This window comes from Cyanistes caeruleus, chromosome 24, assembly GCF_971803275.1.
Source record: "Cyanistes caeruleus chromosome 24, bCyaCae1.hap1.1, whole genome shotgun sequence".
In the NCBI taxonomy this organism is placed as follows: Eukaryota; Metazoa; Chordata; class Aves; order Passeriformes; family Paridae; genus Cyanistes; species Cyanistes caeruleus.
In genome coordinates this window covers 6,200,408-6,228,267 of record NC_141724.1, presented here as the reverse complement: position 1 = coordinate 6,228,267, position 27,860 = coordinate 6,200,408, and the positions used below count along the sequence as shown (strand labels likewise).

Below are 27,860 nucleotides of genomic sequence, written 5' to 3'. Positions count from 1 at the left end.
CCAGAAAAGCAGCAGAAATAAGATGCAAATGGGAGTCTGAGCTGGGCAAACAGCAGCACAAATCTGAATGCAAGGTATTGCTGTGCCAAGGGACCACAGCCTGGGGTGTTCTCTACACTAACTTGGGGTTGCAACATCCTCAGGCACTACTGATATTGGTGCTCCATGAGACCTGAGGCGCTTCCCTCTGCCCTCTCCAGGAGAAGGCACAGGGGCAGAGGAGCCAGGGGACATGGGATGCCTCATGGGAGAGGTTCAGCTCTGGCCCCAGGTCACTGGTGATGTCTGGGAGGGTGATGTGGGCTGAAGTCTGTGGTTCCCAAGGGCTCAGCACCAGCACAGCAGCATTCCCACCATGGGAGGGCTGGGAGGGTGCTCAGGACTCCTCTACTGTGATGAGTACTGAGGGAAGGATTTTCTCCTCTCCTTGTCATTGTTTTTCTGCTCTGCTCCTGTTTTTCCCTGTGTGGTCTGAGCCAGGAGCCTGGAAATACATCAAGGTCCCTGCAAAATGTGGGTGGCTGAGCCTTTCATCTCCTGCCTTCCTTGCTGCCCTCCTCATCCCTCTGAGCTAAACAGAGCTTGCTGCAGCAGTGGGAGAAGGGACACCCTGTTGCCCCAGTGCCTGTGCTGCACAGTCCCAGCATTGCTAAAAATCACCCATCAATCTCACCCGTGCAATGTCCTCTTTCTCTCTGCACCCTCAGTCTCTGGGAACTTGCTGCAGTCACTCTGCCTGCTGCTCACATCCCTTCTGAGAGGCACGACCCTGCTGGGGCAGGGGCTGGGTCGCCAGACCTGTGTTGTCAATGGGAGCTTGGTGAACGAGGAACACTGATAAGAAAAGAATGCAAATCAACTCAAATTAACTTTTCCCACCACCAATTCAGCCCTGGAGATCTTGCTGCAGAGCAGGGAATGGCACTTCCAGCATCCACAGGGACCAGAGCTGGATGAGGGATGGTCCATCTCCAGCCACCCCCTCCTCCAATCTACCCACAGCTGAACTTCAGGGCTGGCGAAATGCAGTGGCAGCATCAGCAGCCATAGAGAGCCTGTAGTTCTCCCCCACTTGCTCCCAGAGGGGTTCGGGTTCCCCTCTGCCCCCCAGGCTGGGGAGGTGTCTGCATTAACCCACAACGTTTGGGTCAAAAGAGTTTGGCTGCAGAGGGAGGGTGGTAGGGAGGAACATGGGAGGTGTGAGATGAACAGCCTGGGAGAAATTTGCCAATGCTTTTCACATGAAACAGCCAGGAGAAAGGAGGGAAAATGACTCAAAACTAGAATAAAGGAGAGGAAGGCCACTGGAGAAGACACCCTTCCTGGGGGCAGCTTGCAGGGGTAGTGGGTGCTGCTGGGACCCATAGGGAACCATCAGGGAAGCAAAAGAGGTTTCTGCAGAGTTCTCTGGGATTGTGCTTAGGGGTTTCAGCAATACCCACCTCTGCCCACCTCTCTGGTAGTGCTGAGAGCTGGAGACTGACCCTCTGCTCCTGGGGTGGTGGTTTCACCACCCTGTGGGTGCTGGCAATGCCATGGGAAGACTTTTCCTATCTCTTCCCACATCTCAGCCTCTTCCTGGTTACAGAGGGTAAAGAAAGGACTTTCAAACTTAACTTCTTCATAAATCCCAGTGCTCTGGACTCTTCTGGTTCTCAACATCTTCACTCCCAAAGGGAACCCCTTTGTCCCAGTGCCCAGGTACCCCCATGGCACCATGGACAGAGTGTGAGGTGCCCCCAGCACCACCAGCACCATGGAGCTCAGGGTTCCCATCAATGGCAGGGCACCTTCTGGGTGGTTTGGATCACTAGGCTTTATTTGCATGAAGATAAACTGCGCGTTTGTCTGTACAATTTTTCCTTAAATACTTGGCAATGCTTAAAAAAATGAAAAACAAAAACAAACAGGGAGAAAAATTCCTAAACCAGAAAGGAACACTGCAGGCTACGATATCCAAACAGTACAATGCTTTTGAATAAATAACCCCCCGGGATGGCTGTGGGGACTGCAGGGAGCTGCTGGACTCAGAACCCATTGGGTCCTTGCCGCCCCTTCCTGAGACAGCAGGAACAGCGTCCGGGTGGGGACTGGGTGGGCACAGAGGTCCCCCCTCTGCCCTCTCCCAGTTCCTAGTTGCCTGTCTCAGCCATGGTGGTGCTGGTGGCGTTTTTGTTGGTTTTGCAGCAGAAGTACTGGTTCCAGATCTGCAGGAAGGCTGTCCGGAACTTCTTGATGCGGAAGGCGTAGACGATGGGGTTCATGGCCGAGTTGCCGTGGGTGAGGAAGATGGCGATGTAGGTGAGGATGTGCGGAGTCTGGCAGGACGGGCAGAACAGGGTGATACAGTTGAGGACGTGCAGAGGCAGCCAGCTGAGCGCAAACAGGAAGAGAACCAGCGCCAAGGACTTGGCGATCTTCAGCTCCTTCCCGTAGTACTTCTGGGGGTCGTTGGAGCTGGAGGACACCTTCTTGTTGAGCTGCTTGCGGATGAGGTTGAAGACCTCCAGGTAGATGAGCAACATCAGCAGCAGGGGAGGCAGAACCCAGACGAAGAAGTTGAAGTACACCATGTACTCCATGCTGATGACTGTCTCAAACTGGCACGTGATGACAAACTCTGTGTGGCTGCCATTCAGCTCCTGAGTCCTCTGCATCTTGTTGAGGTTGTTCCAGCCAAACATGGGGGTAAGTCCCACCAGAAAAGAGACTATCCAACAGCAGGCGATGGCCACAGCTGCCCGCCGCGGTGTCACCACACTCTTGTACCTGTGGGAGAGACAACAGCCACAGGAAGGAGTTAGCCATGGGGATGGTGTAGCTCCAGGTGGAGTGGCAGTGCCTGTGCTGATAGGAGGATGTTCCTCCTTCCATTCCCTGGAAGTAGGTTCTGAAAATTGTGTTCACAGACTGGTTTCCCTGCTTGTGTCCTGGGATGGCGGAGACCCCAGACACAATCCATGAGCTCTGGGGGTTGATGCCGAGCCAGGGAATGCATTAGCACCTGGAATGTGCCTGAGCATCCAGCCCTCATGTCTTGGAGGGAGTTCATGTGCTCTGGACCCCAGCTCCCATCCAAGCACCTGCACCCAGAGCAGCAGCTCACCCTCTCCTCCTGCCACGCAACAACCCTGCCAGATCCCAGACAACTGCCCTGTGCCTGGGGAGGAAATCGCCAGCAAAAGCATCCTGTGGGATGTGCTGGGGTGGAGGAAGGATCTGTGGGTGCTAATGGACCCCTGGGGAAGCTTTGGGCACAGCCTGTTCCTCTCCTAATGTACTTAGATTGATGAAACCCTCTTTCTTGATGGGCTGATGCCAGGGGCGGGAGGAGGAGGAGGAGACCTGTGCTCTGGCTAGGCTCTGCTCCCTCCCTGATGCCCCTGGGGAGCCACCGAGGCTGGGCTCATCTCTCCAGAGCTCTCCAAGCGGGAAGTGCAGTCTGCTGGATTGATTTTTCCCCTGGCCCTCCAGAAAGCTTTTCTTTGAAGGCTGGGAAGATTCTCAGCCCAGGAGTTATTGCTTTCCACCACAGGGGATTGAACAAAGAATGTTTTCCTGACTGTTTGCTGGGTCTCTCAGTGCTGCTGGTGTTAACCCAACCACAGGGACCATGCAGAGGTGGCTGGCAAACCTGGATTCACAGTCCTGCTCCCTGCTGGAGGTCTGCAGCCTTTACCTGTGATGGAAATTGAGTATTTTGGGCCTTTTTTATACAGCCAAGGACCCAAACCCACTCTCCCTTCTCAAGACCCCTCTTGATGCAAGGCATCAAGGTGGGAGCTTGGACTGGCACAGGCTGGAGGAGAGAACATCACTCCTGTGAGTCCAGAGCCATTGGTCCCTGACAGCTTTCCTGAACTGACCTAATGTGCTCTGGGAAAAGCTGCACCACATGCCAGCAGCAGCCAGGTCCCACGGGAAGCAGGTGACAATGTGGGCAGCTGTTTCCGCTGAGAGCCAAGGCTGGCTTTGGAGGATGATTTATTCCTTGTGGGGAGGAGAGAGGGCAGGAGACCCTGGGAAAGGCACAGGCAGGGAGAACTGGGGCATGGGGAGGGCAAGGGGTGGTGGGACAGAACTGGCCAAGTGGGGGTCAAGTGAAGGGAATGGTGAGGATGGTCCAGAGGGAGAAGGGGGTTGGCAGAGGGATGCCAGAGACTCCGGTGGGGCTGTGTGCTGACCCCTGCACCCCATGTCTGGTTTCAGGTCCTTGGGGAGGGCTGATGTGCCCTCCAGCTCTGACACCCCACTGCCACCTCCCTAGGCTTGAACAGCTTGGGGGGCAACACCAGAAACAGCAGCACCATCCCCCTGCCCCAGCTCCTTTCCTCTTTGCAACCCCTGCAAACTGTGTCACATTTCTCACTCCTGGGGATTTCTGGGGTCTTCTACTGATTTTGCTGGACATGCTCCCACTCTGGTTTCTCCATGACCTGCAGAGCTGTGTGAGAGCCATTGCCCAGCAGACAAAGCTGCTGAATAGCAGCGGTGTCACCACGGTCCCCAAACATGGTCCCAGGGCTTGCAGCTGGGCACAGAGTCCCTCCCTCCTCACTACACATCCATCTCTCTCCATGATCCGTATCTGTTCCTCCTTCCTGCATGTCTATCCATGATCTGTATCCATTTCTACCCCTCGCTGCAGCACCTGACAGCGTTTGGGAGCAGGACCTGGCTCATCCTGCTCCTCTTTGCCCCACAAGGTTTGAGGGTGCACCTGCAGAAGCAGCCAGGGCAAGCCTGGACAACGTCCTCCAGCCTGTCTGTGACATGGTCACAGAAAAGTGGGTGAACCAAAAAACCCACAGAAAACATTCACATCTCCAGCTTGTTGCTCTTTCAAACAATGAGACAGATTGGCATTTAAGAAATGGGGAACACCTAAGGAAGTTAAGGCTGCTGGAGACTGATGGGAGTTTTTCTTCTGGCCAATAACTGGCCATTTCTGAGAATTGACAGTGGTTTTGACCATTGAAAAGTGAGGTCAACCTGTGAACACCACTCTTGAAAACCTAAGCCTGGGAATGTCTCTTTTTGGTTTCCAGCTGTGAAAGGTAACAGAGTTCCAGCTGGCTCCTGTCCCCTCCCCAGGCCATGAGGCCCGGCCCGGGCTGGGCTCGGCCTGCGGCGGTTCCCAGGCAGGGGATGGGGCCTGTGGGGATTCCCTTGAGCCCAGGATGGGCTGAGCTCTGCTGACTCCTCCTGGGCAGGGGATGGAGCCTGTGGGGATTCTCCTGAACCCAGGATGGGCTGGGATCTGTAGTGGTTCCTGGGCAGGGGATGGGGCCTGTGGGATTTACCCCGGGCCCAGGCCAGGATCTGTAGCGGTTCCTGGGCAGGGGATGGAGCCTGCAGGGATTCTCCCAGCCCCAGCCTGGGCCAGGATCTGCTGCAGTTCCCGGGAATCCTCTGGGGTGGCTGAAGCTTTTTTCCCCAGGGGTGTCCCCAGCTCTAAGCACAGCTGAGCTGAAACCCGGCACCATAAATACCTACTATTGCTATTGTATAAATACCTACTACAGCTTGAGCCAGATTTTAACCTTTTCACTACCCAGATGAGACTTGCAGATTTAATCCTTTTTCCAGAGAGAGAGAGTGAACAGCATGTAAAGAGACAACATAAACTATCAAAGCTAGTGAGGAAAGGAATTGAACCTCAGATGGGAAGAGAATAAGGAGATGCATTAATAAGCTGAAATATTCTTTTGTTAAAGCTATGGAGATGGACAATAATGTTCTGAAAAAACCCCTTTAATTCATGAAACAGTATTTTGAGGGGGATGGAGTGTTTCAAAGTGTGGATCTAAGCAGACGGTGAAGTAGTTGTGATCCTACGAGATGCTGGGACAGAAAAAGAGAAGTGAGAGTTGTTGAAGATTTGTGGCTCTTAAGAGACAAAGAGAAGACTTCGTTTTCCAGAGATGATCACAGAGACAAATGAAGAGAATTTTTGCCTTTGAATAACTCATCCTTCAAATGACACCCCTTGAATCATGGCCCATGAACAGAGCTCAGAGTAGTGTGAAATGGGAGGAAAGGAGTGATGGCAGAGTTTCCTGGGCAGCTGGCATCAGAGAAATAGGAAACCATGAGAAAATTCTTGTTTCTTGTGAAAAACCCCATAGATTGACAAAAGAGAACTTCTTTTTCTCTACAAAGACTGATGAAAAGACCATAGCAAAGTTGGGACAGTTTAAATCTACCAGGTTTTGTCTCTATGTTGTCATTTAAACAAAAGAATGGTTGGATGGTGGGGAAAAAAGGGTTTCTGGAGGTTTTATTCTGGTTTCTTATCCTTGTAGTTTTGTTAATAAACTATTCCTTTTAAGTTTGAAGCCTGTTTTGCCCTTCTCCTAATCCATATCTCACAGCAAGAAATGAGTAAGTTTTCTAGTGATTTTTTAGCACCACAACAAACAACAAGCCAAGGGGAGAGGCAGCTGCAGGAAATACGCTCCAAGGGACCTGTGTCCACTGTCTCCATCAGCCCCACATGGAGAATGACAGAAGCTATAAAATTGCTCCAGGTTCCTCCAGCCTACCAGGTCCATCCATCCACTGGGTCTGACCATGGAGCTCTCATGGGGCTCAGCTGCTCCAAAGGCCACAAGTCCAACTTCAATTCCTTTTACACTTAATTTTCCTTTAAGGTGTCCAGGGAATGTCTGGATGTGGCACTCAGTGCTCTGAGCTGAGTAACAAGGTAGGGATCAATTACAGGTTGGAACTGATGGTCTCAGAGGCCTTTTCCAACCTAATTGATTCTGTAAAGGGTGGAAATGCAAGATCCCACCTGATTTTCAACCCCTGCCACATGGTGGGAGGACAGTTAGCAGAGGGACAAGGACAGACATTGCTGTTCCCAATATTATTCTTGGTTATGCCATAAAGAAAATCTTTTATCATTGTCTCATTTTGCATAAATATGATAGGGCTGGAGTTTGGGATGGTCTGGGAGGCAGAAGCACTTGAAAATGCTGATAATGGCTCATAGTTAATAAATAATCTTATTATTCTCATCAGCACCAGAGCAATTACCAGCATCATTGCAATTTTATTACTGCTGTTATTTTTATTAACAGCTGGGACTAAAACATTCATGGCAATCATCACCCCCATCCTCATCCACTCTGGGTTTGTTTCCTCTGCCTGTGGGAGTTTGAGCCTGGCTATAATTGGTAGATGTTCCCTTGCCCTCGCTGGATGGTGGTTTTTGCACCTTCCCCACAGAGATGGGCATTGACCCAAGCCCTCCTGGCTGCCAAGTCTGTGAGAAAGAACCAAAGACCATCCAGCCTCATCATGAGATGGGATGGGCAGGAACTGCAGTGCAGAACAAAATTGCCTTTGAGGCTTTGGAAGATAATGCCGAGAGGCAAAATAGCAATTATTGATAGAGCTGTTTGCTCCCCAGGGGAAGGGGAGAAGTGATGGGTGGAGGCGGAGGCCAAGATTGTCCCCAGGGGCTGCACAGGGAGACAGGGAGCAGCTCCCTAGGGCAAGATGCTGTCTCCAGGAGAGTCTGAGGATGGAGCAAACACTGAGGCCCTTTTTCTCATGGAGATCATAGGATCCTAGAATGGTTTGGTATGGAAGGGATCTCCTCCCACCACTGCCATGGGCAGGGACACCTTCCAGTATCCCAGGTTGCTCCAAGCCCCATCCAACCTGGCCTTGGATACTTCCAAGTGTGGAGCAGCCACAGCTGCTCTGGGCCACCTGTGCCAGGGCCTCACCACCCTGACATGGAGGAATTTCTTCCCAATATCCAATCTAACCCTGCCCTGTGGCAGTGGGAAGTCATTCCCCCTTGTTCTGTCCCTTTGTAATGGCCCCTGGCCATCACTCTGAAAACACCATCCATCCAACTTTCCCTTTTGTCCTCATTCCTCATTAAACTTCTTCTGCCACATGTTGATGTGTCCAGACCTCCGCAACCCTCTCTGTTGTGGCCCAAGGAGCCCTGCTCAGCCCAGGCCCTGCTCTGGAGGTGTCCAGCCCTGGGTGGACAAAGGCTCTGTGACCATTTCAGACATCTGGACATGTCTAAAAGCACCTGGAGAACAGAGCATTCATTGCTTTAATGGATTTTTACCTTTGCCTTGGGGTCTGTCCCTGAGAGGGATGAGGGCTGCTTTCCAAGATCCAGAGGTCAATCCAAACCAAACACTCACCAAACATCTCTTGTTTTGTTTGAAAAAGCTTCAAAGACTCTAGGCCTGGTTTGAATAAAACGTGGAGGTTTTTAGCAGTTCTGTGATTAGTCTTTCTGTCCACAAAACACTCGCTGTTGTCCAGCCAGTGCCAAGATGTGGCTTTGCTGGTCTTTGCTCTGGAGAGTTTATTTCAGTGCAATTCCTTGGAAATTAATTCACTAATGAAGACAGACCATTACTAATGAAAAGAAGCTGGAGCCAATGTGGCAGGGAGAAAGGAGGCCAAGCTGACATGAAGTTCATCTGCACGATGAACACAGCAAGAAAAAGCAGCCAGATCATGTCCTGATCTAATTGAAAGTCTCTAGACAAAAGTGCTTTGATCTCAGGGGATTTGGATTCCTGCTCCTTTCTCCTGGCTGTATCTTCCCTTCAGATCTTTCAGTGTCTTGGAGGCTGCTGTGTGAGAAAAGTCAGATGTTGGTGTTCAAAGCTGCTCAGGAATGAGAACCTAAGAAATGCAAAGTGGTATCAGGGTTCTGCAAGGGCGAGGTCAGGCACAGCTCAGGGCTGGGACAAGGGGATCCCTGGGTACTCACACAAAGTGTGAAGTGCTGCAGAAGGAGCTCTGCTCGTAGAGCCTTTGTCACCTCTGATCCTGGAAGTGAAAGGTTAGTTCCTTCTTCATAGAATCACAGAATGGTAACAAATGTGGGTTTGTGGCCACTGGTAGGTCTGTCACCATAAGAGTGGTGGCCTTGGGAGGGACAGAGGTCAACCACCATCAGTCAAAGCTGGTATTTGGCTGGACATTACATCTCGTTCCTACAATGGTTAGAATGGAGAGACTGGTCCTATCAACATCCCCAGAGAAATTGTCCTGATCCCCAAATCCCAGACTGATTGCTTGTCAAAACCCAGCTGGCAAGTAAAGGCATGAAAAACTGCTCTGGTCTTTCAGGTGAGTGTCATGGGGTGACTTCACTTTTAAGATAGTTTTGAGAGCTGAGGAAGTTGAAGCTGCTGGTGACTGATGGGAGTTTTTTTTCTTGACTAATTATCGGTCATTTCTAAGAATTGACAGCAGTTTTGACCTTTGAAAAGTATGATCAACTTGTGAACACCACCTTAAGATGTAAAGCCAGGGCTCTCTTGTTCTCTTTGGGTTTCTGGCTTTTAAGGAGGTAACAGGCTCTGTCTCGGCCTCCTCTCCCCCTCCAGGCTGGACAAGGCCGCAGAGGACGGGAGAGAAGAAGCAGAGCTGGCCAGCCTGGTTTAGTTTGTAATTTCTGCTGCTGGACTGAAACCTGACACCATGAACATCTGCAGCTTTTCCAAGACTTTAATTCTTTTACTACCTGGATAAAACATACAGATTACTCTTTTTTCCCAGAGAGAGAGAGAGAGAGACAATCAACATGAAGAAGACAGTGAAGAAAAGAGTTAAGTTTTAGATGAGGAAGAGAGAATAAGGAGATGCTTTATAAGCTGAAATATTTTTCTGTTAAAGCTATAGAGATGGACAACAGTGTTCTGAAAAAAACTCCTTTAATTCATGACAGAGTATATTGGGAGGAATAGAGTGTTCAAAGTGTGGATTTTGGGCAATGAGAAAACTGTTTTCCAGAGAAGCTCACAAAAACAGATGAAGAGAACTTTTGCCTTTGAATAACTCATCCTTAAAAAATGATATCCCTAGACTCATGACCCATACACACCTCAGAGTGATGTGAAATGGGAGGAGTGAACTGATGGCAGATTTCCAGGCAGCTGGCATCAGAGAAATGGAAAACTATAACAGAAATAGTTTTCTTGTGAAAAACTCCATAGATTAGCAGAAGAAGACTTCTGTTTCTCTACAAAGACTGATGAGAAGACTTTAGCAGGAATTTGGACTGTTTTAAACATCAAAGTTCCAAAATTTTTTGTCTCTATATTGTCATGTGAACAAGGAAATAGTGGGTAGTAGGGGATAAAAGGGTTTTCTGGAAGTTTATTCTGGTGTTCTTATTCTTGTAGCTTTGTTAATAAACTTTCTTTATTCCTTTTAAGTTTTAAGCCTGTTTTGCTCTTGCTCTAATCCATATCTCACAGCAAGAAATAAGTAAGTTTTCTAGTAAGTTTTTAGTTACTGCCTTAAAATCACAACAGTGAGCCAGAAGAGCACATCTGGCAAGGACATTGGTGTTTGTTGGTGCTGGAGCCCCTGTCCTGCACCAAAGTAGCCCAGCAAACTCCATCAGCACAGTATTTCCAGCCTGACACCTGCATCCTACCATAAAGCCTCTTTCCAGCGCTCCAGAGGGATCTGGAGGACCCTGTGTGTGTCTCTTCCCAGCACCTCTGGCTGGTTGGTCTGCAAGAGATTTGAGCTGTGGAAGAAACCTGAGAAGTGCCAGCAATACCTGGGACAAGAGGGAGTGGGAAACGTGGTTGGAGGGGACGGGCCAGGTGGTTGTGACGTGGAATCCTGGCCTCAGGCTCTGCCTTGGGGACCTGATTTAAAAGAAGCTGAGGAGGAAAATCTCCTCCTGGTATCTCACCCATGTTTGTCTGCTCAGGGTGAGGGACAGTTTGATGAGGACAGTGGTGGCTTTTCTACAGGTGTCACTTTTGAAGAGTTCCCAGGGCAGGAGAGGCACCAATGGCAGCAGACACCTTTTAGCCACCTCTCACATGGGTGGCTGCATCCCAAACCTCCACCTGGAACCTCTCTGGCAACCACTGAGCACAGGTCAGGGCTGCCCTGCCTCCATCACCACCAGCTGCCCCAGTCTGGAGCTGGCACTGGGACAGCCCAGCGGGGTGTGAGTGGCTGGGGTTCCCTGGGCCGTGTGCTGCAAGGAGAGGAGGGCACAGGAGCTCCAGAGATGAGAAGGAGTCCAGGATGGATGTTCCTGATGGTTACTGGGTCCTCCCACCCACACCTCTGTGAGTATCCTGTGTGCTCTGAGCTGGATTCTGAGCTGGATGATACTCATGAGAGGTCATGGCTGTCACTGGAGCACTCCTGGCTGTTACTCTGCTCTGCAGGGCACTCAAGCACAGCTAGGACCACCCCACTGAGAGACAGGCAAGGATTTTCTCACCATGTGGTGTCTTTCCTGCTTGGCCCAGCTCTGAGAGCAGCTGGCACTTTCCTAACCTGGAAGCTCAGCACACACGTGGTGACCTGGAGCTGCAGCCACTCCTGCCTCCCCAGAGAGCACCAGGGCATGAGAAGCCTCTTCTTTGGGCATCTCTGCTCCCAAAACACTTTGGCTCTCCTCCACTGCGGTATGAGGACGTGGTTCCACACCTGGTGATGCAAACCTCTCCCAAAGCCACCAGGAGAGAGCCCAAAAGCAGGAGGAGGGTGGATGTGTGCGTCCCACTGCCAACCATCCTGCTCCATCTGTGTTCAGGGTTTGGTTTTTCTACCCCAATGGTGAGATGGTGACTCTGTGTAGTGATCATTCACCAGTGCCTGCAAAACACAAACAACTCTGGCCAGGCGAAGCATCTGGCAAAAACCTCTGGATGTTTGCAATCATCTCTAATAGCCAGTAAATCTTTAATGGATGTGGGTGAGGGTGATTATGAGGCTGAGGAGAACAAATTCATGTTGCCAAAATTGACTGGTCCCCACACACCAAAACATGGAGTCCCCAGGGCTTTGGGAGTCATTCAGTGGTGGGAGAAGCCGCAGCTGGTCCAGCAAATGGCAAGAGAATAACACAAAAATGGGATTTGTGCTTTGGGCTTTGCCAGAGAAGGTTCTGGAGGGACCTGGAGAATTTGAAGATGTTCTGGGCTCCAAACAAGGCCTGGGGAAATGCTGCTGCCTTGGTGTGGGCTCAGCCTTGATGTGGGTTCAGCCTGCCTTGACACATCTCTCAGGACCTTGGAGGCATCCTGAAGTCCTTGAGGACTGCAGAGGGATGTGGACACGTCTAAAAGCAGCCCCAGGGACACAAGCAACCCCACAAGAAGCTGAGGTAGAAAATAAGGTAGAAAATAAGGTAGAAAAGAGCTTTACGTGCTCAAATTGTTAGAAGTGGGAATGATGCCTCCATGGGGCAGCCTGGCCATGCCAGGTTATCCTCAGCCCAAACTGACAGTGCCAAAATGAGGGTCACTGGGCATGTCCATCCAGATGGAGGTTACAGGGGTGGGAACAGGTGATCCCACAGCTCCAGCAGTGCCTGGATCAACTCAGAGCCCAGCCATGTCCCCCCCAGCTCTGTCACTATCCTGATGTGACCAGTCCCAGTAGGATCAAATCTCAAAGCACAGCACACCCCCCAGATCAGCCCACCCTGACCTTGGCACTCCCGTGTGGGCATCACCCAAAGCCTCGGGCGGTTTCCCTGCTCTCCCAGATACCTACACCCCCCAGTGCCCAGCTGGTTCTAAGCCAAACCTGCTACATTTCAGGTTCCAGTGATAGGATTACGCCTTTTCCAGCAGAGCCAGGGAAACTTGTCCTATCACACCTCTGTCCCTGGGAGCTGGGAGCAGCCAGAACCTCCCAGCAGGCTGGCTGAGCTCCCCACACCCTCCTGGGCCAGATCCTGGAGCTGGAGCTGTGCCTCCCTCTGGGTGTCTGTGCTGCTGGACTGCCCCGGCTCTGGCAGTGAATCACGGCCTTTGGGAACAAACCACAGCTTCCAGTAAATGCAGAGCTGCTTTCAGCTCTCTGGCCCAGCTGTCCTCAGCTCAGAGTGGGGGGTGAGCAACCACAGCAGCTCCACCATGGACCACTACTGACAGCTCCCCTGGGTATCCACCATGAGCAGGAGCTGCAGGGGAAGGGGGAGCATGGCAGGGCTGGAAATCTCAGGGAGGGAGGCTGGAAAGCACAGAGCTTTCTCACTGAAAGATTTTTCCTTCTTCAGGTTCTGCCCTGGTGTGGAGGAGATGCAGCTGCTGTCCAAGGAAGGTGAAGGAGTGCGAGTCATCCGCTCTGCTCAGAGAGGGTTTTCCTCACATCCTCCAGCAGCGTCCCCAACAGCCAATATCAAACCTTTCTGCTCAGAAAAAATCCAAACTGAGCTTGGCTTTCAGCCTGAGGCTGCACCCTGGTGTGGACTCTGTCACTGCACAGGCAGATTCTCAGCAAGGACCTCTCACCCCGAGCTCAGCCCCTCATCCCAAATTTGTGTGTGGAGGTCAAGCAGGGAGCTGGGATGCCCAGGCCATCCAGTGCCTGAGGGAAATGATAATTTAGTTTGTATCTATCAATGAGCACTGCCCTCCAAGCCCAGACAGAGCCTTCATGCCCTGAAGGGAGCTGTGAGATCCCTGATGTCGTGGGCACTACCAGGTCTGTCCAAGGGTGCTTGGTGGGTGACTGCTCTGGACATTTCACTCTCCTGCTGGCACGTGACAGTGTGAGGATGCACCCAATAGCCCTGGGCAGTGGGAACAAATCCCACTGGGCCGTAGTTCTGCACCCAGGCAGCTCCAGGGCTCCCTCCCAGCTCTACCACGTGTGGTCAGGGCCCTCCAGGAGCCCTGAGTTTTCCTGGACCTCTGGCTTCTTCCTCCAGGACCCTGAGACAGGTAGGAGGGAAGTGATTTCACACTATTGGCAGTGGCTGCAAAATCATGAAACAAGATGCAGAATCTCAGAACTGGTGATGTTCTCTGAAAAAAATGTGATGCTCTCGTCTCTTGGCTGCTGCTTTCAGGCAACAACATTTTGAGCTAAGTGTAAGAAATGCTGCTTTAAAAATAAAAAAAAAAAAAAGCAAGCAGAAGCTGGGATTCTTTTATAGGCCCAGGACTTTGGGAATTAGGACAGAGAGAAGCACAGCTTGGTCCCCAAGAGCTCACCCCAAGGGTGAGGTTGTGAAAGCTGCAGGACGGTGTGATGAGCACCACGAATTTGTCTTCACTGCTGCTCTCATATATATGCAATAAATTTCCTGGACATTTTTAGTGTCTAAACAGCTTTGTTGTCAAAAATAGGAATTTGCTGTGTGAGCATCTCCTTGGAGAGGGGTCTGAGTCTGAGGGTGGCTCCCACAAAACCACATCACGGGGATGAGCCCACCTCCAGCAAAAGACGATTTCAGGTGGAGCTCTCAACCCCATGTGCATCTCTCTGGCCAGGCTGGATGGGGCTTGGAGCTTTGGCCTAGGGAAGGTGCCCATGGCAGGGGATGGAACAGGATGAGCTTTCAGGCCCCTTCCCACCCAAACAATTCCATGATTCTATGGCAGTGCTGGAGGTGTTTCTCACCCAGTGCTGTGGTAGGATATCTCACCCAGGAGTCCCTTGCCATGCTGGGCCATCACCCTGGCCACCTCCAGAAGTGTCACACAACAGCCCTGCCCCTGCCATAGCAATTAGCCAGGAGATGATTGTCCAGACCCAATTCAGCAGAGTATCTGTGTGGTGAGGTATTCCCAAAGTACAAAGAAGAAGGGATAAAAGGCAGCTTTTGCCAATCTTCAGTGCAAATCCAGGGCTTGGCTGGATAAAAGCAATGGATTTTTAATTATTGCTTGTATTACACTTGATTTTCTATGCATTGCATATTTTGGTTCTTTATGCAAAAGAACCTCTTTGAAACGAGGACTCTGAAGTCAGCCCTCAAAATTTAGAAGGGAAGGAGAAGAAGGGAGGACTAAGAAAGAAAGTAGCTCTAAAGGCCACTAAAAATGCCAGATGTGGCTCTGAGAAATGGAAATGGGACAGCAGATATGAAGTGCCTGATAGGACTGGGCTCCCAGAGCCTCTGTGGCTCAGAGTCCATCCCACAAAACGTTGAGCTGCAGAAGGAAAACAGCTGTGCTGGGAGGGAGGTGGCAGCTGAGGAGGTGCCCAGTGCCACCAGCCTTCCCTGCCTGTCACCACCACGCTGCTGAGCAAAGGCCAGCTGGGTCCCCAGGGGAGTCTGGAAAACTTCAAGAGCCATGAAAAGGTAGGAGCAGATCAGGGACCCCAAGAAGAAGGGAAATGAGTGGGGTCTTGAGAGCTGCTGTTGTTGTATATGCATTCAGCAGGACATTGAGATCTGCTCCTCACATAAATGGGGGGCAGGAAACTGGAGATAAAATCTTGATTAAGAGGCACCAAGCAAGCCTCAGAACAGGGCTGAGGTGGGTCTTTATCTTTCCAATGCAGAAGGAGTCATCAGAAAAAAGATATATCCTAAATTACACTTGGAACAGGAGACTGATATTGGCTGCCTTTTAATTTCTTGGGTTTTACACTTCTCTTGCAAACCTGACTCCTGATTTTGCAGCCAACAACCAAACTCCTCGGTTTCTTAGGCTGCAACTTGTTATTGGATCAGGATCCTCATAGCACAATTTGTCACTGCAAAGGGAACATTTTCTTTCTTGCACTTAACCCAGTTTAAAGATTAGGACATCCAAGACTGAAAAATTGGCTGGAGGTTCCCAAAACGAGAGACGTTGTTTTCTCCACCCAGTGCCTAGAGGAGAATTAGCAGAGCTGATGAGATCTACTGTTTCTAAACCTCAAAGGACACAGTAACCCAAAACAACCAGTCCAGCACCTTCTGTCCAATGCATATTTCCCTTGATTAAAAGATCAATTTCAAATGCAAAAGCAGCTGGATTCACTTTAGTTTTTTGCTAATGAGTTGGTTATATGTAGTTTCAACTTGTGGAAATAATTTTGGAGGTACCAATTTCGGCTACAGCTGGCTTCCAAGTTCTGTCCAAACACAACTCCCCACAAAGCTTAAGTAAAAGCTGTGTAATTACCCCTCCACACAGCATAAAGATGAAATGATCAGAGAATGTGTGTAAAGCCACTGAGTTGTTTATCTTGGAATGAGTCTGAACAGTTATTCTATATCTCAGTCAGTCAAATGAAATGCCAAATTGAAAGTGAAGGCTCCAGTTAACACCACAATTAAATGTCCCCTCCATCCTCAACCCAAGAAACTTTGCAGCATCTCCTGAATTCTGGGATTCCAGGTCTTTTGCTACTGGAGCACTTTGAGCTCTCCCAGAGCAGACAAACCTCCTTGAGCCTATAAAGAACCTGTGTCCCAGCAGTGCTGAATGTGGGAAAATCTCTGAAATTGGGCCCATCTGAGCTGCACCCACGTGGGGCTTTGCTGGCCCTGCTCAGGCTTTGCCAGGCCCATCTGGGCCCAGGCTGAGCTCTTGGCTCTCGCAGTCAGGACCACTCAGCAGAGCCTGGAGCCTTCACACCGAGAGAAATGAGTGTTTCGTTCGTGTATTCCAGGAGTAAAGGCACCGAGTGTTGTTACCAGAGCAGAAGAGAAAGAGGAATAATTCAATCTGTAGGACTGTGCTAATTCTGGCGATGTCTGAGACAGCATTTCTCAGCATCAGCCCCTTGCTGTTGTCAGAGAGAGCATCACTCCCCCTGTGAACAGATGGGGAGACTGAGTCGCAGAGGGGAGCTGTGATCTGCCAAGATGGACCAAGCTGGATGAGAAAACATCCCTGGTGCTGGGAGCTGGCACTTCCCTCCTTTGAAGGAGGCCAAAGAAAATCATCCCCATCTCTCCTTGCAGGGAGAGAAATAGCCTGGAGAAGGTGGATAAAACAGCCATGGCAGCAATGTCCTGGCTTCCTGTGCCTTCCTTAAAGGAAAGATGGAGAGCTGGCACTGCCACCCCAGGCAGAGGGTGGGACAGGGAGATGTCACCTCTGTGTCCCCACAGTCCTGTTGGTACCTGGGATCTGTGTGCAAGAGCACCAGGTCTGGTGCCAGGGACAGCAGAGGGACACACAGGAAAGAGGCTGGGGAAGAAATCCCTTGGACTCCTCCAGCTCCTTTTTGTGTTCAGAGACTTTGGTGGCTGACAAAAGCCCAAGCACACCACCCAGGACTGTGACAGCTGTGACACCCAGGACTGTGACAGCTGCTGGTCATAGCTGCCTGCTCAGTGCCCAGGCAAGGAAGGGATGGGGAACAATGGGAAAAAGAGGGAGAGTGAGGGTGCAGGGGGAGCTGTTGGGTTCTACAGAAGGGCAGAGCCCCAGACCTTTCCAGTGGCTGACCCAGCTCTGCTCTTCCCTACATCACCAGTCACAGCCCTTCCTCCCCTGTTTGCCCCCATTGTCCACCAGTCCTCAGCCCACAGGGCTCTGTAAGGAGGATGATCTCAGTCCTCCAGGGTTATTTCATCCTCTCTCACTGGTGGAATCACCAGTGATGTCTCCCCCCTGCCCAGCTCACTGCTATTCTGCAAGACAACCTGCTGGCTTTGGGGGCTTTTTGTGGCTGCCCTAGGAAACATCAATTGTTCTTTCTTGCCACTGGACACCCCATGCACCAGCCAGCCCCAGCAGCTGGGTGACCACTTCCAGAGCAGGAACTCCCTGCCAGGAGCCCAGGCAGCCTCTGGGACATCACCTTTCCCACTCCATGGCCTTGAAAGTTCAGGTCACCTTGGGTGAAAGGTGTCCCAAAAGGAGCAGACCCTTGGGACACCTCTCCCTGGACACTGCCAGCCCCAGGGCTGGGCTCTGCCGGCTCAGCTGCTGTGTCCATCCCTGCTGCTTTGGCAGGATCACTGAAAAATCATTCATTTCTCTCCAGGATAATCTAATGCTGCTTCTGTCACCTCACATGTGCTGGCTGTCACTTCCCCAGGCTGAGACAGTGCTGTTGTCCCCAGGGGGGTGAGCCTCTCGAGCTGTCCCCATCCCTCCCAGGTGTCTCTTGCTCCTGTGGTCCCCTCCATGCTCCATGTCCTGTCTGCAGAGACCACAGCACACCCCAGGCTGTGTCTGGGCTTCCCTCACACTCCTGTGGGCAAGATCAGCAAGGACAGGGCTTTTCTGTGTCCTTCCAGACAGAGGTTTTCTCCCAGCCCATCAGTTCCTCTCAGTCTGAAATGACTCTGGTGTGTGTCACAATGAAACTCATCTCCCAGGTTCTTTCACTGTGCTGCCTCCCACACATTTTCCTCTTTTTTTTTCATCCCTCTTTGTGTTGCTGTGATGTTTCTCTCCTCCCTGCCTTCACCCCAGGACACAGACCTGCCCATGCACAGCTCTGACCCCTTGGATGAGCCATTCCCCGCTGCCAGGCTGATTTCAAACCCAGTCATTTGGATGAGCATGAGCCCCACTGTCCCCATCCCTTGTCCTTCCTGCAACCCTGCCTGTTCTGTCTTGGAGCCCCATGGACCTGCATGTCCCAGGCCCCTCAGAGCAGATCCCCATGGCCAGCAGTCCCTGGTGTCTAGCACAAGCTGCTCTGAGGTGTCCCAGACAGGAGATTTCATGGGGTCTGGCCTCACAGGGGTCCCTCCAAATCCAAGTTTGGAGGTGGAGGCATTGTCACAGCTGTCTCCCACCTGAGCTCACGGCCAAAATTCCCCTCCTGGTCAGCAGAACCAATCTTGCCTTTTTATGGCACAGTTAAGTTTATTCTGACACCACTAATGGACTAAAAAACCCTGGTGTGATTGACCCGAGGGTGTAGGAGGAGCTGAGGGTGGTTAGGCTGTTGATGGCCACATGGCACATTTCCAAAAAGAGCAAGAGAGAGGCCGCGTGCCTGTGCCAAGGGCTGGGCACGGACAGGGAGATCAGCCCAGAGCCCAGAGCAGTCACTGGGAAAGGCTCTGTGTCAGGAGGAGCAACTGAGCCCCTCTGCACCCCCAGCCTGCACCCCAGATGTGTGTCTGAGCCCCTCTGCACCCCAGATGTGTGTCTGAGCCCTTCTGCACCCCAGATGTGTGTCTGAGCCCCTCTGCACCCCCTGTGAGTCACTTATTCTCACTCCATCACCTGCTCTGGGTGATGTGGAGAGGAGGTGAGACCAGAGATGGGATTGGATTGGTAAAGATCAGGAGATAATGACACCTCCCCTGGATGGAGTCACATTCCTATGTCTTGGGGGTAAGGGAAGACCTGGGACCCCATCAAAGGACTCCTGCATGCCCTGGGCCAGCTCAGCACAGACTGTGTGAGCTGGGCCTGACTCACCCCAACACCCAGCCTGGAGGGCCAGGCTGGGCTGGCAGGGGCTGGGACAACTGAATCAGCAGCTCTTGCTTTGGCAGAGCCTCTTTCCTGTTTCCCTGTCTCTGTGCCAGCATCTGCACAGGGCCTTGGGACACCCAGCCCAGGAGGGCACCACCGTCACCTCCACCAGCCCAGGGCCCTGGGACACAGGCTGGTCACTCCAGGAAAGGGAAAGCCACGTCCTGGAAGTGTGACAGTGTGTCTGGGTGTTCCCAGGCAGATCTGGGGCCCTGCAGCTCATCCTTAGCTCACATCCTGGACACGGGAACACTCCTCAGCTCTAGTGAGGGACCTGCTGTCTGTCCCACCATGCCTGGCTGGTCCTGGCTGTGGGTGCTCCTCAGTTTCTGCTCCATGGAGACCTCATGGACCCTGTGTGCTGCCATGGGGTGAGGGAACACAGGCTGGCTGTATCCCACCTGCCTGGCAAAGCAGATCTTGAATTGATGGTACCACACCTGAACCATGGCCATGGAGATGGCAGAGCCTTGCTGGGTTCCATCCACACAGCCCCACCTGGTTTGGTGTCTGCTCCCTGCACCATGAGCTCATAGGGAGCAGAATGATTTGGGTGGGAAGAGACCTTACAGCTCATCCCATTCCATCCTCTGCCATGGGCAGGACACATTCCCCTATCCCAAGCCCTGTCCAACCTGGCCTTGGGCACCACCAGGGATGGGACAGCCACAGCTGATCTGGGCACCCTGTGCCAAGGCCTCATGACCCTGACAGGGAAGAATTCTTTCCCGGTATTGAACCGAAATTTCCATTTTTTCAGTTTGAATCCACTGCTCCTTGTCTTTCCTGCAGTTAAACCAACCTGGCCCGCTCAAGACATATTCAGTCAATTTTATTACCACAAATGGCTACAAACCTATGTCTATACACACCCTGGGCTGTGAAAGAGAAACAATTAATTGAATTAAGCTGCAGGGTTCAGCAGGGCTGGAACTGGATCCTGGAGGAGCCTGGTTCCAGAGCCCTGGGCACAGTCACGGCAGGACTCCAGTGCAGCAGCAGAGGCCGTGCTGTCCCAGGAAATCTCAGCTTCTGCACCTTCCCTGTTTCCAGCCTCCAGCCCTGACCTGTGGGATCACCCTGAGCCAGCTGTGGTGCAGCTCAGTGCCTCAGTTTCCCCATCTGCAGATGTGCCCTTGCTGGGAACGTCCTCAAATTTACTGGTGAGACATTGCCAGGGGTTGATGCCTTACCCTGAAAATCACAGGAATAAGTAAAGAGCCCAATGAAAACATTCCCAGAGCAGGGTTTTGGGGTGAAGCAGCAGAAGGAGTAGGTTTTCACTGATGGCCCTGCAACACAGCCCTGGCAGATGTGAGCTCTGCTGAGGGACAGATGTGACACCGCTATTGGGGTCAGAGCGATTACCCGGCACCTCACCCTGCTGGGCTTCTCAAGGGCTGGGAGGGGACAGGCTCCTGCTGCTCAGGAAGGGTCTCCTGAGGCCATTCATCCCCTCTCATCGTTTTAACTCAGAGAATTTGGGAATAGCTCTGAATATCAGCGAGTCTGGAGCATTCCCACACAGATTTGGGGCTCTCCTCCCCTTCCCTCTGCTCCTCTGGGGACTGAGCCCCCCACACTCAGCCCCTCGCTGCATCCCAAGCTGGCACCCCCAAGGCAGCATTTTCCTGCCACTGCAGGAGCTGGGAGTGCTGCTGAAGCCCTGCTTGCCTCCCTGCAGCTGCACGGCAGCAGGAGTGACCTGATTTTGTGTCTGCCAGCGAAGGTCTGACGGCGCCGCTGCAGCAGCTGTGAGCTCCCAGCGAGTCTGATCCAGGCTTCCCCCGCCGAGGGAAGAGCCCTCCTGGCTTTGATCCCTGACTTCACCTATTATTCTGAAAATTATTCTGAAGATCAGAGAGCAGGGCTGAAAACCAGTTCACCTGGATGTTTACAGGTCTTTACCAGGATCTCAGACCAACATAACCTGCTGGTAAATCCCATCTCAAGGGATTCCTGCCCCTCTGGAGGTCTCTGGGGTTTTGGTGATGCTGGAATCGAGCTCCTGGCGCTGCACTGGCACAGCTTGTCCATGCAGCCGGCTCTGGTTGGAGCAGAGCTTGCTGAGAAAAGCTGGCTCTGATGTAGCACCCACATGCTGAGGTAGTGCAGTGTTTTGAGAAGTGTGGCTTGGAAACAGCCTCAAGTCTCAGAAACCTCCCTGGACTGTAATTCCTGCATTTTAATCTCCATCCTTGGTTCAGAGCCTGTTCCACAGAATAAAGTTCTCCACAGATCACTCTCATGTGCTAAAAATATACCTGGAGAAGGGCAACAAGGGAAGAAACAAAAGAGGTGTCTGCAAAGACCTACCAGTCCCCAAAATTCCTCCAAGTTAGGGAAAATGGGAGTGTTCTCCTTGGAAATGAAAGCTGCTTTCCCAGGGATGGGGCCTGTACAGATGGATGGCATCTTTTCCCTGACTAATGGAGGTTGAAAGAAAATAGATGAGCTCCTGGATGAGAGCTCTGAGTCACCTGGATGCTTTTGAAATTCTTCTGAATGTAAAGCAGGCCTTGGAAGAGCTGTGGTTTGGCTTGTTCATTGGCCTGGATGGACACGGAGGTTTCCTGGCACTAAGTGTTGGGAGTGCTGGAAAGACGTCCCATGGGCCCTTAGATGTTTTGGGAGCTGGGAATTTTGGCTCAACCATCCCAATGTTCTCCTCCTTGCCCATCCCATGGCAGAGGGTGACCATCACTCTCCTTCCAAGACCCTCCCTGAACTCTTAGTGAAGGAATCATGGAATGGTTGGGTTGGAAGGGACCTTAAAGCTCATCTCATTCCACTCATGGGCAGGGACACCTTCCACTGTCCCAGGCTGCTCCAAGCCCTGTCCAGCCTGGCCTTGGGCACTTCCAGGGATCCAGGGGCAGCCACAGCTGCTCTGGGACACCTGGAATGGGGAAAAGCCACCTCAGATGTGTCCTGCTCCACCACCCAGCTGGCCGAGGGCAGCAAGACTTCCCAGGCTTTCCATGACCTGGCCCTAGCTGGCCTCATGCCTGTGGCCCTTGGCAGGGCTGGAGAGAAGGGGAAAGAGCACAACAATCCCAGGAAAAGCCTGAGCTCAGGCAGGAGCCTGGAAAACAGGGAGTCCAGGGGGGAGTTTCCCCCTTCGCCCTCCGGGTCCATCCAGGAGCTCACAGGTCTCCTGCACTTCCCCCTTGAAGGCACTGCAGGGTTTAGGGGTGTTCCTACCATCCCTGAGCTGTTTTATCTCGTTCCAGACAGGGCATTCCTGAACCACCAGGCAATGCCAGCGCTGTCCACAGAGCCATCCCCTAACGCTGCTTTTACCCCATGCTGTGCTCCAGCCTCCTGCCCCCCGTTTCTTAGAGAGTTCCAACCATTCTGATCTAACTTCTATGGCTCTGCAGCCTCACAGATGTGCATTCCAAACCTTCAGCAGCACCAAAGGCAGCTCTCCCTGGTGGGCTGCTCCGTGGGATGCTGCAGGGTGGGAAGGGCAGGGCTGGGAGGATACCCCAACGCTGGGGCCCAGGCACAGAGGGTAGCGGTTCTGGCTGTGGACTCAGACTCCAACACGAGTTACAAACTCCTGCAAACATCAGATTCCTGCAGGTTTTCCCTTCCTGGCACGTTTCAAAGTGTTTGAGGTGAGGTCACGAGGTGAGGACCCCCAGGGATATTCCAAGATAGGCTTGGGCTGCATCCAGGCATGCAACATCCCCAAAGAGGGTTTGGCACATCCCAAGGACAGCGGCTGCTTTTGCTATGACCCTTTCCAAAAGGCCCAAGGCACGTCTCAGAGCAGAGACAGGGCCCCCAGGGCAGCAGAAGCTGGTGCTGAAGGAGCTGCATCCCCTCAAACACCGCTCCGGCACCATCTCTTCCCATCCTGCCCCCACCGGGATGCCGCGGGGCCGGTTCCTGCCGGACACCCCCGGCTGGCTGCTTCCCCTCCTTTTGAACTCCTTTCATCTCCCCAGGCACGGCTGGGAGGGGGAAGTTTGGGCTGGGCCAGGAGATCCCGCTGTGCCCGGATGGGGGGGATCACAGGCTGGGGGTCCTGCCTGGCTGCCAGGCAGGGAGGAAGGATGTAAGAGGGGAGGAAGAGTTTTCCACCAGCAGATCTATTTTAGGTGGTTTCCAGCTGTTCCTGTGGGGGCTGGGGGAAGCACTGTTATAGCCTGCTCAGCCCAAGTGATGCCCCTGCATCCCTCCTAAGTCAAGGAAAGGCCCCTCAGGTGGGAGGCAGCACCATTCAGGCCCCAGCAGCCAGGAGAGATCAGGGGCTGGAGAAAAGGGAGAGGACTTGGTGGGACATCCCAGTGCCATGACCATGCTGGGTGTGTGCTGGGGAGAGAAGGAAGAACAGGAGGCGCCAACTCAAATCCAAACCAGACCCCTCTCCATCACATAAAATCTGCCTTCACCTTGCAAGAGTGGCCCATGGCCCTCTGTTCTTCTGCGTCCGTGGGAAGTGCCCCTGGAGTGATGGAGCATTGGATGCTGCTCTGGCATCTCCCACTGCCATGTAGAGACACCCCAAATGTGTCAGGGTACCATTTCTTCCAGGAGAAACCCACTCTTGGGGCCACCAGGTTTCCAGTGTCCCCCAGGGCTCAGGTCCCCAGCAGCTGGGTCTGAGTGTTTCCTGGAACAGGGGTCAGAGCAGCAGGTTGTCCCCCAGACTCCCAGCCCAAGGGCCAGGCTGTCCATGGAGCTGGAACCAGGCTGCCATGCACCGTGTTCCCCATTCCCTGCCGTTCTCTCCGTGGGGAAGGCACAAACTGCCAAGAGAAGCTGTGGATTCCCCACTCCTGAAGGAGTCCAAGGTCAGGCTGGAAGGGGCTTGGAGCAACCTGGGATAGTGGAAGGTGTCCCTGCCATTTCCCTCTCCCTGAGCCTCAGCAGCACCAGGGCTGCCTGTGGGAGGGGAGCAGGGCTGGAGTGTGGGAGATCCCCACAGGACCCCCTCAGCTTCATGTGGGTCACACTGGTGAGGATCCACCCTGTGCCAGGCTTGTCTGAAGAGTCCCCTGGCACAGGAATGGGCTGCAGTGAGCACACTGTCCCTGCCTCCCTGCCTGTGCCAGGGGAGATGGCCCTGCCCATGTTCTAGCTGCCCTAGGGATGAGCCTGAGGCAGATATTCCCACATCCCTCCCCACCTGCCTGCACAGCTCTGCTCAGCTCTGGCTGCCATCACTGCCTGCAGCTCTCTGGGGGTGTCTGGAGCTCCCCCAGAGTTCTCCCAGGTACAGTGGCCACGTGTTCCCCCAGGGCCCCGAGTCCTGCCGGGTGCTCCAGGCTCTCAGCACCCAGTTTGCCACTGCTGGGTTCAGTGTCACAGTTAGCAATGACACCACAAGAGCCCTGAACACTGCAAAATTGCTGTCACTGTCATCCTTAGCGTCCTGCAACAAGCTGGGAGAAACTCGAGGCCTTTCAGATTCAGGGAATATTCCTTAGTGGTGTTTCCTGTCCTGTGTGCTGTACACAGGGCACTGCATCCCCTAAAATCACCACTTGTGATCACTGCCAGGAATTCATGAAGCTGTAGGGTCTTTAAGGTTGGGAAAGACCTCGGAGATACTTGAGTGCAACCATTAGGTTGATGAAGTTACAAAGCTTTTCAGTATTAAAATATGTTCTGAAAAGACGGAAAAAAACTCCTGCTGCTGAGTTCTTGGCACACAATAGGATCACAAAATTCAGGGTGGGAATTGCATGAGAAAAACCCACCCAAACTGTACAGCACAATATTAATATTAATATTGCTCCCAGGAGATCTCCTGAAATCAGGGCAGGAATCTCCCTTGAAAAGCCCATCCGATGCTCAGAGGCAGACAAGGAGTTAAAAATGGACTGGTTTGTTAGGAAAATGCCTGACAGGCTGTGCTGCTCCTGTGGAGCCGCAGAACTCCCACACCGGAGCCTTCCCCACACGCAGGAGATGCGCAAAGCCCAAAAAAGCTCCGAGAGCAGTGACAGGGTGGGAATCACTCTGGTGACACCGGCGGGCTGGGAGACAGCGATTGGGAAAATCACACCTAGGGAGGAAGTCGGGAACAGTCTGTGGAATCATGTGCGGCAGCGAGGGGGTGGCCAGGGATTGTGGGTTTATCCTGCACCCCCTCCTGTCTAACAGATCTTCTCCAAGCAAGCTCTTCTGCTGCTGTCTGCGGGAAAACAGCAAAGGAACACATCCCTGGTGATCCCATGGATGTGGGGACACCGAGAGCGCTCGGGCCATCCCAGCGCAGGCGCCTCCCGTCCCTGTCTCCCTGAATGGGAAGGCAATTCCTGCCTCGGGAGGGGTCTGGGCAGCACCAGCACAGGGGCTCGGTGCCTTTCCGGGCTCTTTGTGCTGATGAAGGGTCGGGGACCCCTCCAGAGAACTACCCGAAGTGCAGAGGGGTCTGACAGGAGCGCCCAGCCGGGCTGGGCTGTTCTCCAGTGATGCTCCCGCATCCCGAGCCTGGCACAGGAGTCCCCAGAGCGAGGGGGACTCACAGCCAGGTGAGCCTGGCCCTGCTCAGGACACCCAGGTCGGCTCTCATGTCCCAACCCCGCTCACAGCCCCCGCTCCCACCGCGGCACCCCCGAAATGCTGCCCCAGCCCAGCGGGGCATAAAGGGTTAAATATCTCCTCCTGGGGCGTCAGAGCTCCAACAAAGTGCTCAGATAAGGTATCCTCCTCCTTTTCGGCCCGTGGTATTTGCTCTGGGCTTGGAATGGCAGCAGTTAGAGAAGGGGGAAACCGGAGAAAGGAGTTTTTTGCAAGGCCCGCTCTCCTGGGGGAGGCTGCCCCGTGAAATGTGCCAGGCTGCCACCTCCGGTTCCTCAGACTCCCAAAGCTGTGTCCCACAGCAAGTCCCGCCGCTGCCCATGGCAAGGGAAAATCCGGGCTGGAAGCCGAACCTGTGTCCCCTTTCCTCCAGGAGCACCCCGCTGGGGCTGTCCCATGCTTGGGGACATTTGTCCCGGCCGTGGGGATCCCGTGAGGGACTGTCCCTCGCGGCCAGCACTGCCTGCACACCCAGCACCCCCCGACACCCCAAAAGAAGTTGCTGGAGCCTCCAGGACACCCCCCCCCCCCTCCTCTCCCAGCCTGTCCCTGCAGCCAGATGTGTCTGGGATGGTAGCGTGGAGGAAAGTCCTTTCTCCCAGGGCTTCTCCAAGAATTTGGGGTTTCCTCACTCCCTTTTAACCTCCCCAACAGAGCCGGTTCCGACGCCTTTCCTACCTGACAGGGATCTTCACCCGCAGGTACCGGTCCACGGCAATGGCCAGGAGCGCCAGGATGGAGCTCTCCGTGAGGATGAGGACGGGACAGGCCACCATGAGGCAGGTGTAAAACTCCGTCTGGGGTCCGATGTTGATGATGATGGCCAGGGGGATGACCAGAGCCCCCACGGCCACGTCGGCCACCGCCAGTGAAACGATGAAGCAGAAGGTGGCATCCCGCAGTGCCTGGTTCATCTTCACAGCCCAGATGACCAGGATATTGCCCGGCACGGACACCAAAGCGATGAGCACTTCGATGGAGATGTAGGCAGCCTGGAAGGCTGAGATGGGGTGTGCCATGATGCTCCGGTCCGCCCTGCTCCCGTGGGGTTCCTCGGTCGCCTGCGAGCACACAGGGAGGCAGTGAGAGAGTGGCATCGCTGATCGAGCTGCGAGCGGGATGGAGCCTGCTCGAGGGGGTGGGAAAAACCCTTCTCCCGTCTGTGCCGTCCCCCGGGGCTCCAGCCCCCCTGCCCCTCCCGAGCTCATCCCGCACCCACCTGCATCCCGCTCCCTGCATCCTGCACCCTCCATCCCGCACCCATCTTCATCCCGCTCCCTCCATCCCTCACCCTCCATCCCTCACCATCCATCCCTCACCCTCCATCCCGCTCCCTCCATCCCTCACCCTCCATCCCGCTCCCTCCATCCCTCACCCTCCATCCCTCACCCTCCATCCCTCACCCTCCATCCCTCACCCTCCATCCCGCTCCCTCCATCCCTCACCCTCCATCCCTCACCCTCCATCCCGCTCCCTCCATCCCGCTCCCTCCATCCCTCTCCCTCCATCCCTCACCCTCCATCCCTCACCCTCCATCCCTCACCCTCCATCCCTCACCCTCCATCCCTCACCCTCCATCCCGCTCCCTCCATCCCTCACCCTCCATCCCGCTCCCTCCATCCCTCACCCTCCATCCCGCTCCCTCCATCCCTCACCCTCCATCCCGCTCCCTCCATCCCGCAGCGCGACCGCTCCCGGCGCTGAAGACGGAACCGGAGCCGCCAGTCCTGGGAGAGCGGCAGCGCCCCCCGCCCCTGGGGCCGCCCCGGGGCCTCTGTCGGAGCCCTCGGGGCGAACGGAGCTGCGGCGGGACCCCCGCTGTCCCCCCCCGTCCCCCCGCTGTCCCCCTGCTGTCCCCTCGCTGTCCCCTCGCTGTCCCCCCGCTGTCCCCTCGCTGTCCCCCCGCTGGGTGCCCTCCCTGCCCTGCGCTGCTCCCTGCAGCCGCCGTGCCCCCGCTCCCGGCCCCGACCCCTCTCACCTTGTCCGCAAAGCCAGGGCTCGTTCTGGGGGTCGCTCACCCCCGGAGAGCCGGCGCTGTCCCCCCGCAGGGCGAGGCGGGGCTCATGCTGGGGCGGCCGGGGGGACCGGGCTGGCCGGGGCTGCGCTCGGTCCCCGGTGCCCGGCACCGCTCGGCTCCCGCAGGCGCTGCCCCGCTCCCCGCCGGAGCCG

General features: G+C 53.9%; 1 protein-coding gene across 1 annotated transcript; it reads right to left on the bottom strand.

The window, feature by feature from the left end:
* Positions 1–1,798: 1,798 nt before the first annotated feature.
* Positions 1,799–27,812, bottom strand: ADORA1 (adenosine A1 receptor). The gene is made up of 3 exons (XM_086861956.1): positions 27,670–27,812; positions 26,370–26,752; positions 1,799–2,769 (listed from the first exon to the last, which is right to left on the bottom strand). The coding sequence occupies exons 2-3, from the start codon at positions 26,708–26,710 to the stop codon at positions 2,133–2,135; spliced, it is 978 nt and encodes a 325-aa protein (XP_086718082.1). The 5' UTR covers positions 26,711–26,752; positions 27,670–27,812; the 3' UTR covers positions 1,799–2,132.
* Between the last annotated feature and the right edge of the window lie 48 nt (positions 27,813–27,860).

What these genes read in the sequence shown, in the direction of transcription:
- ADORA1 (XM_086861956.1), bottom strand. Translation starts at nt 26,710, where the DNA reads ATGGCACACCCCATCTCAGCCTTCCAGGCTGCCTACATCTCCATCGAA. An exon ending in CGGGTGAAGATCCCTGTCAG is followed by an intron (nt 2,770 to 26,369) that starts GTAGGAAAGGCG and finishes TCTCTCCCACAG; the next exon opens with GTACAAGAGTGTGGTGACAC.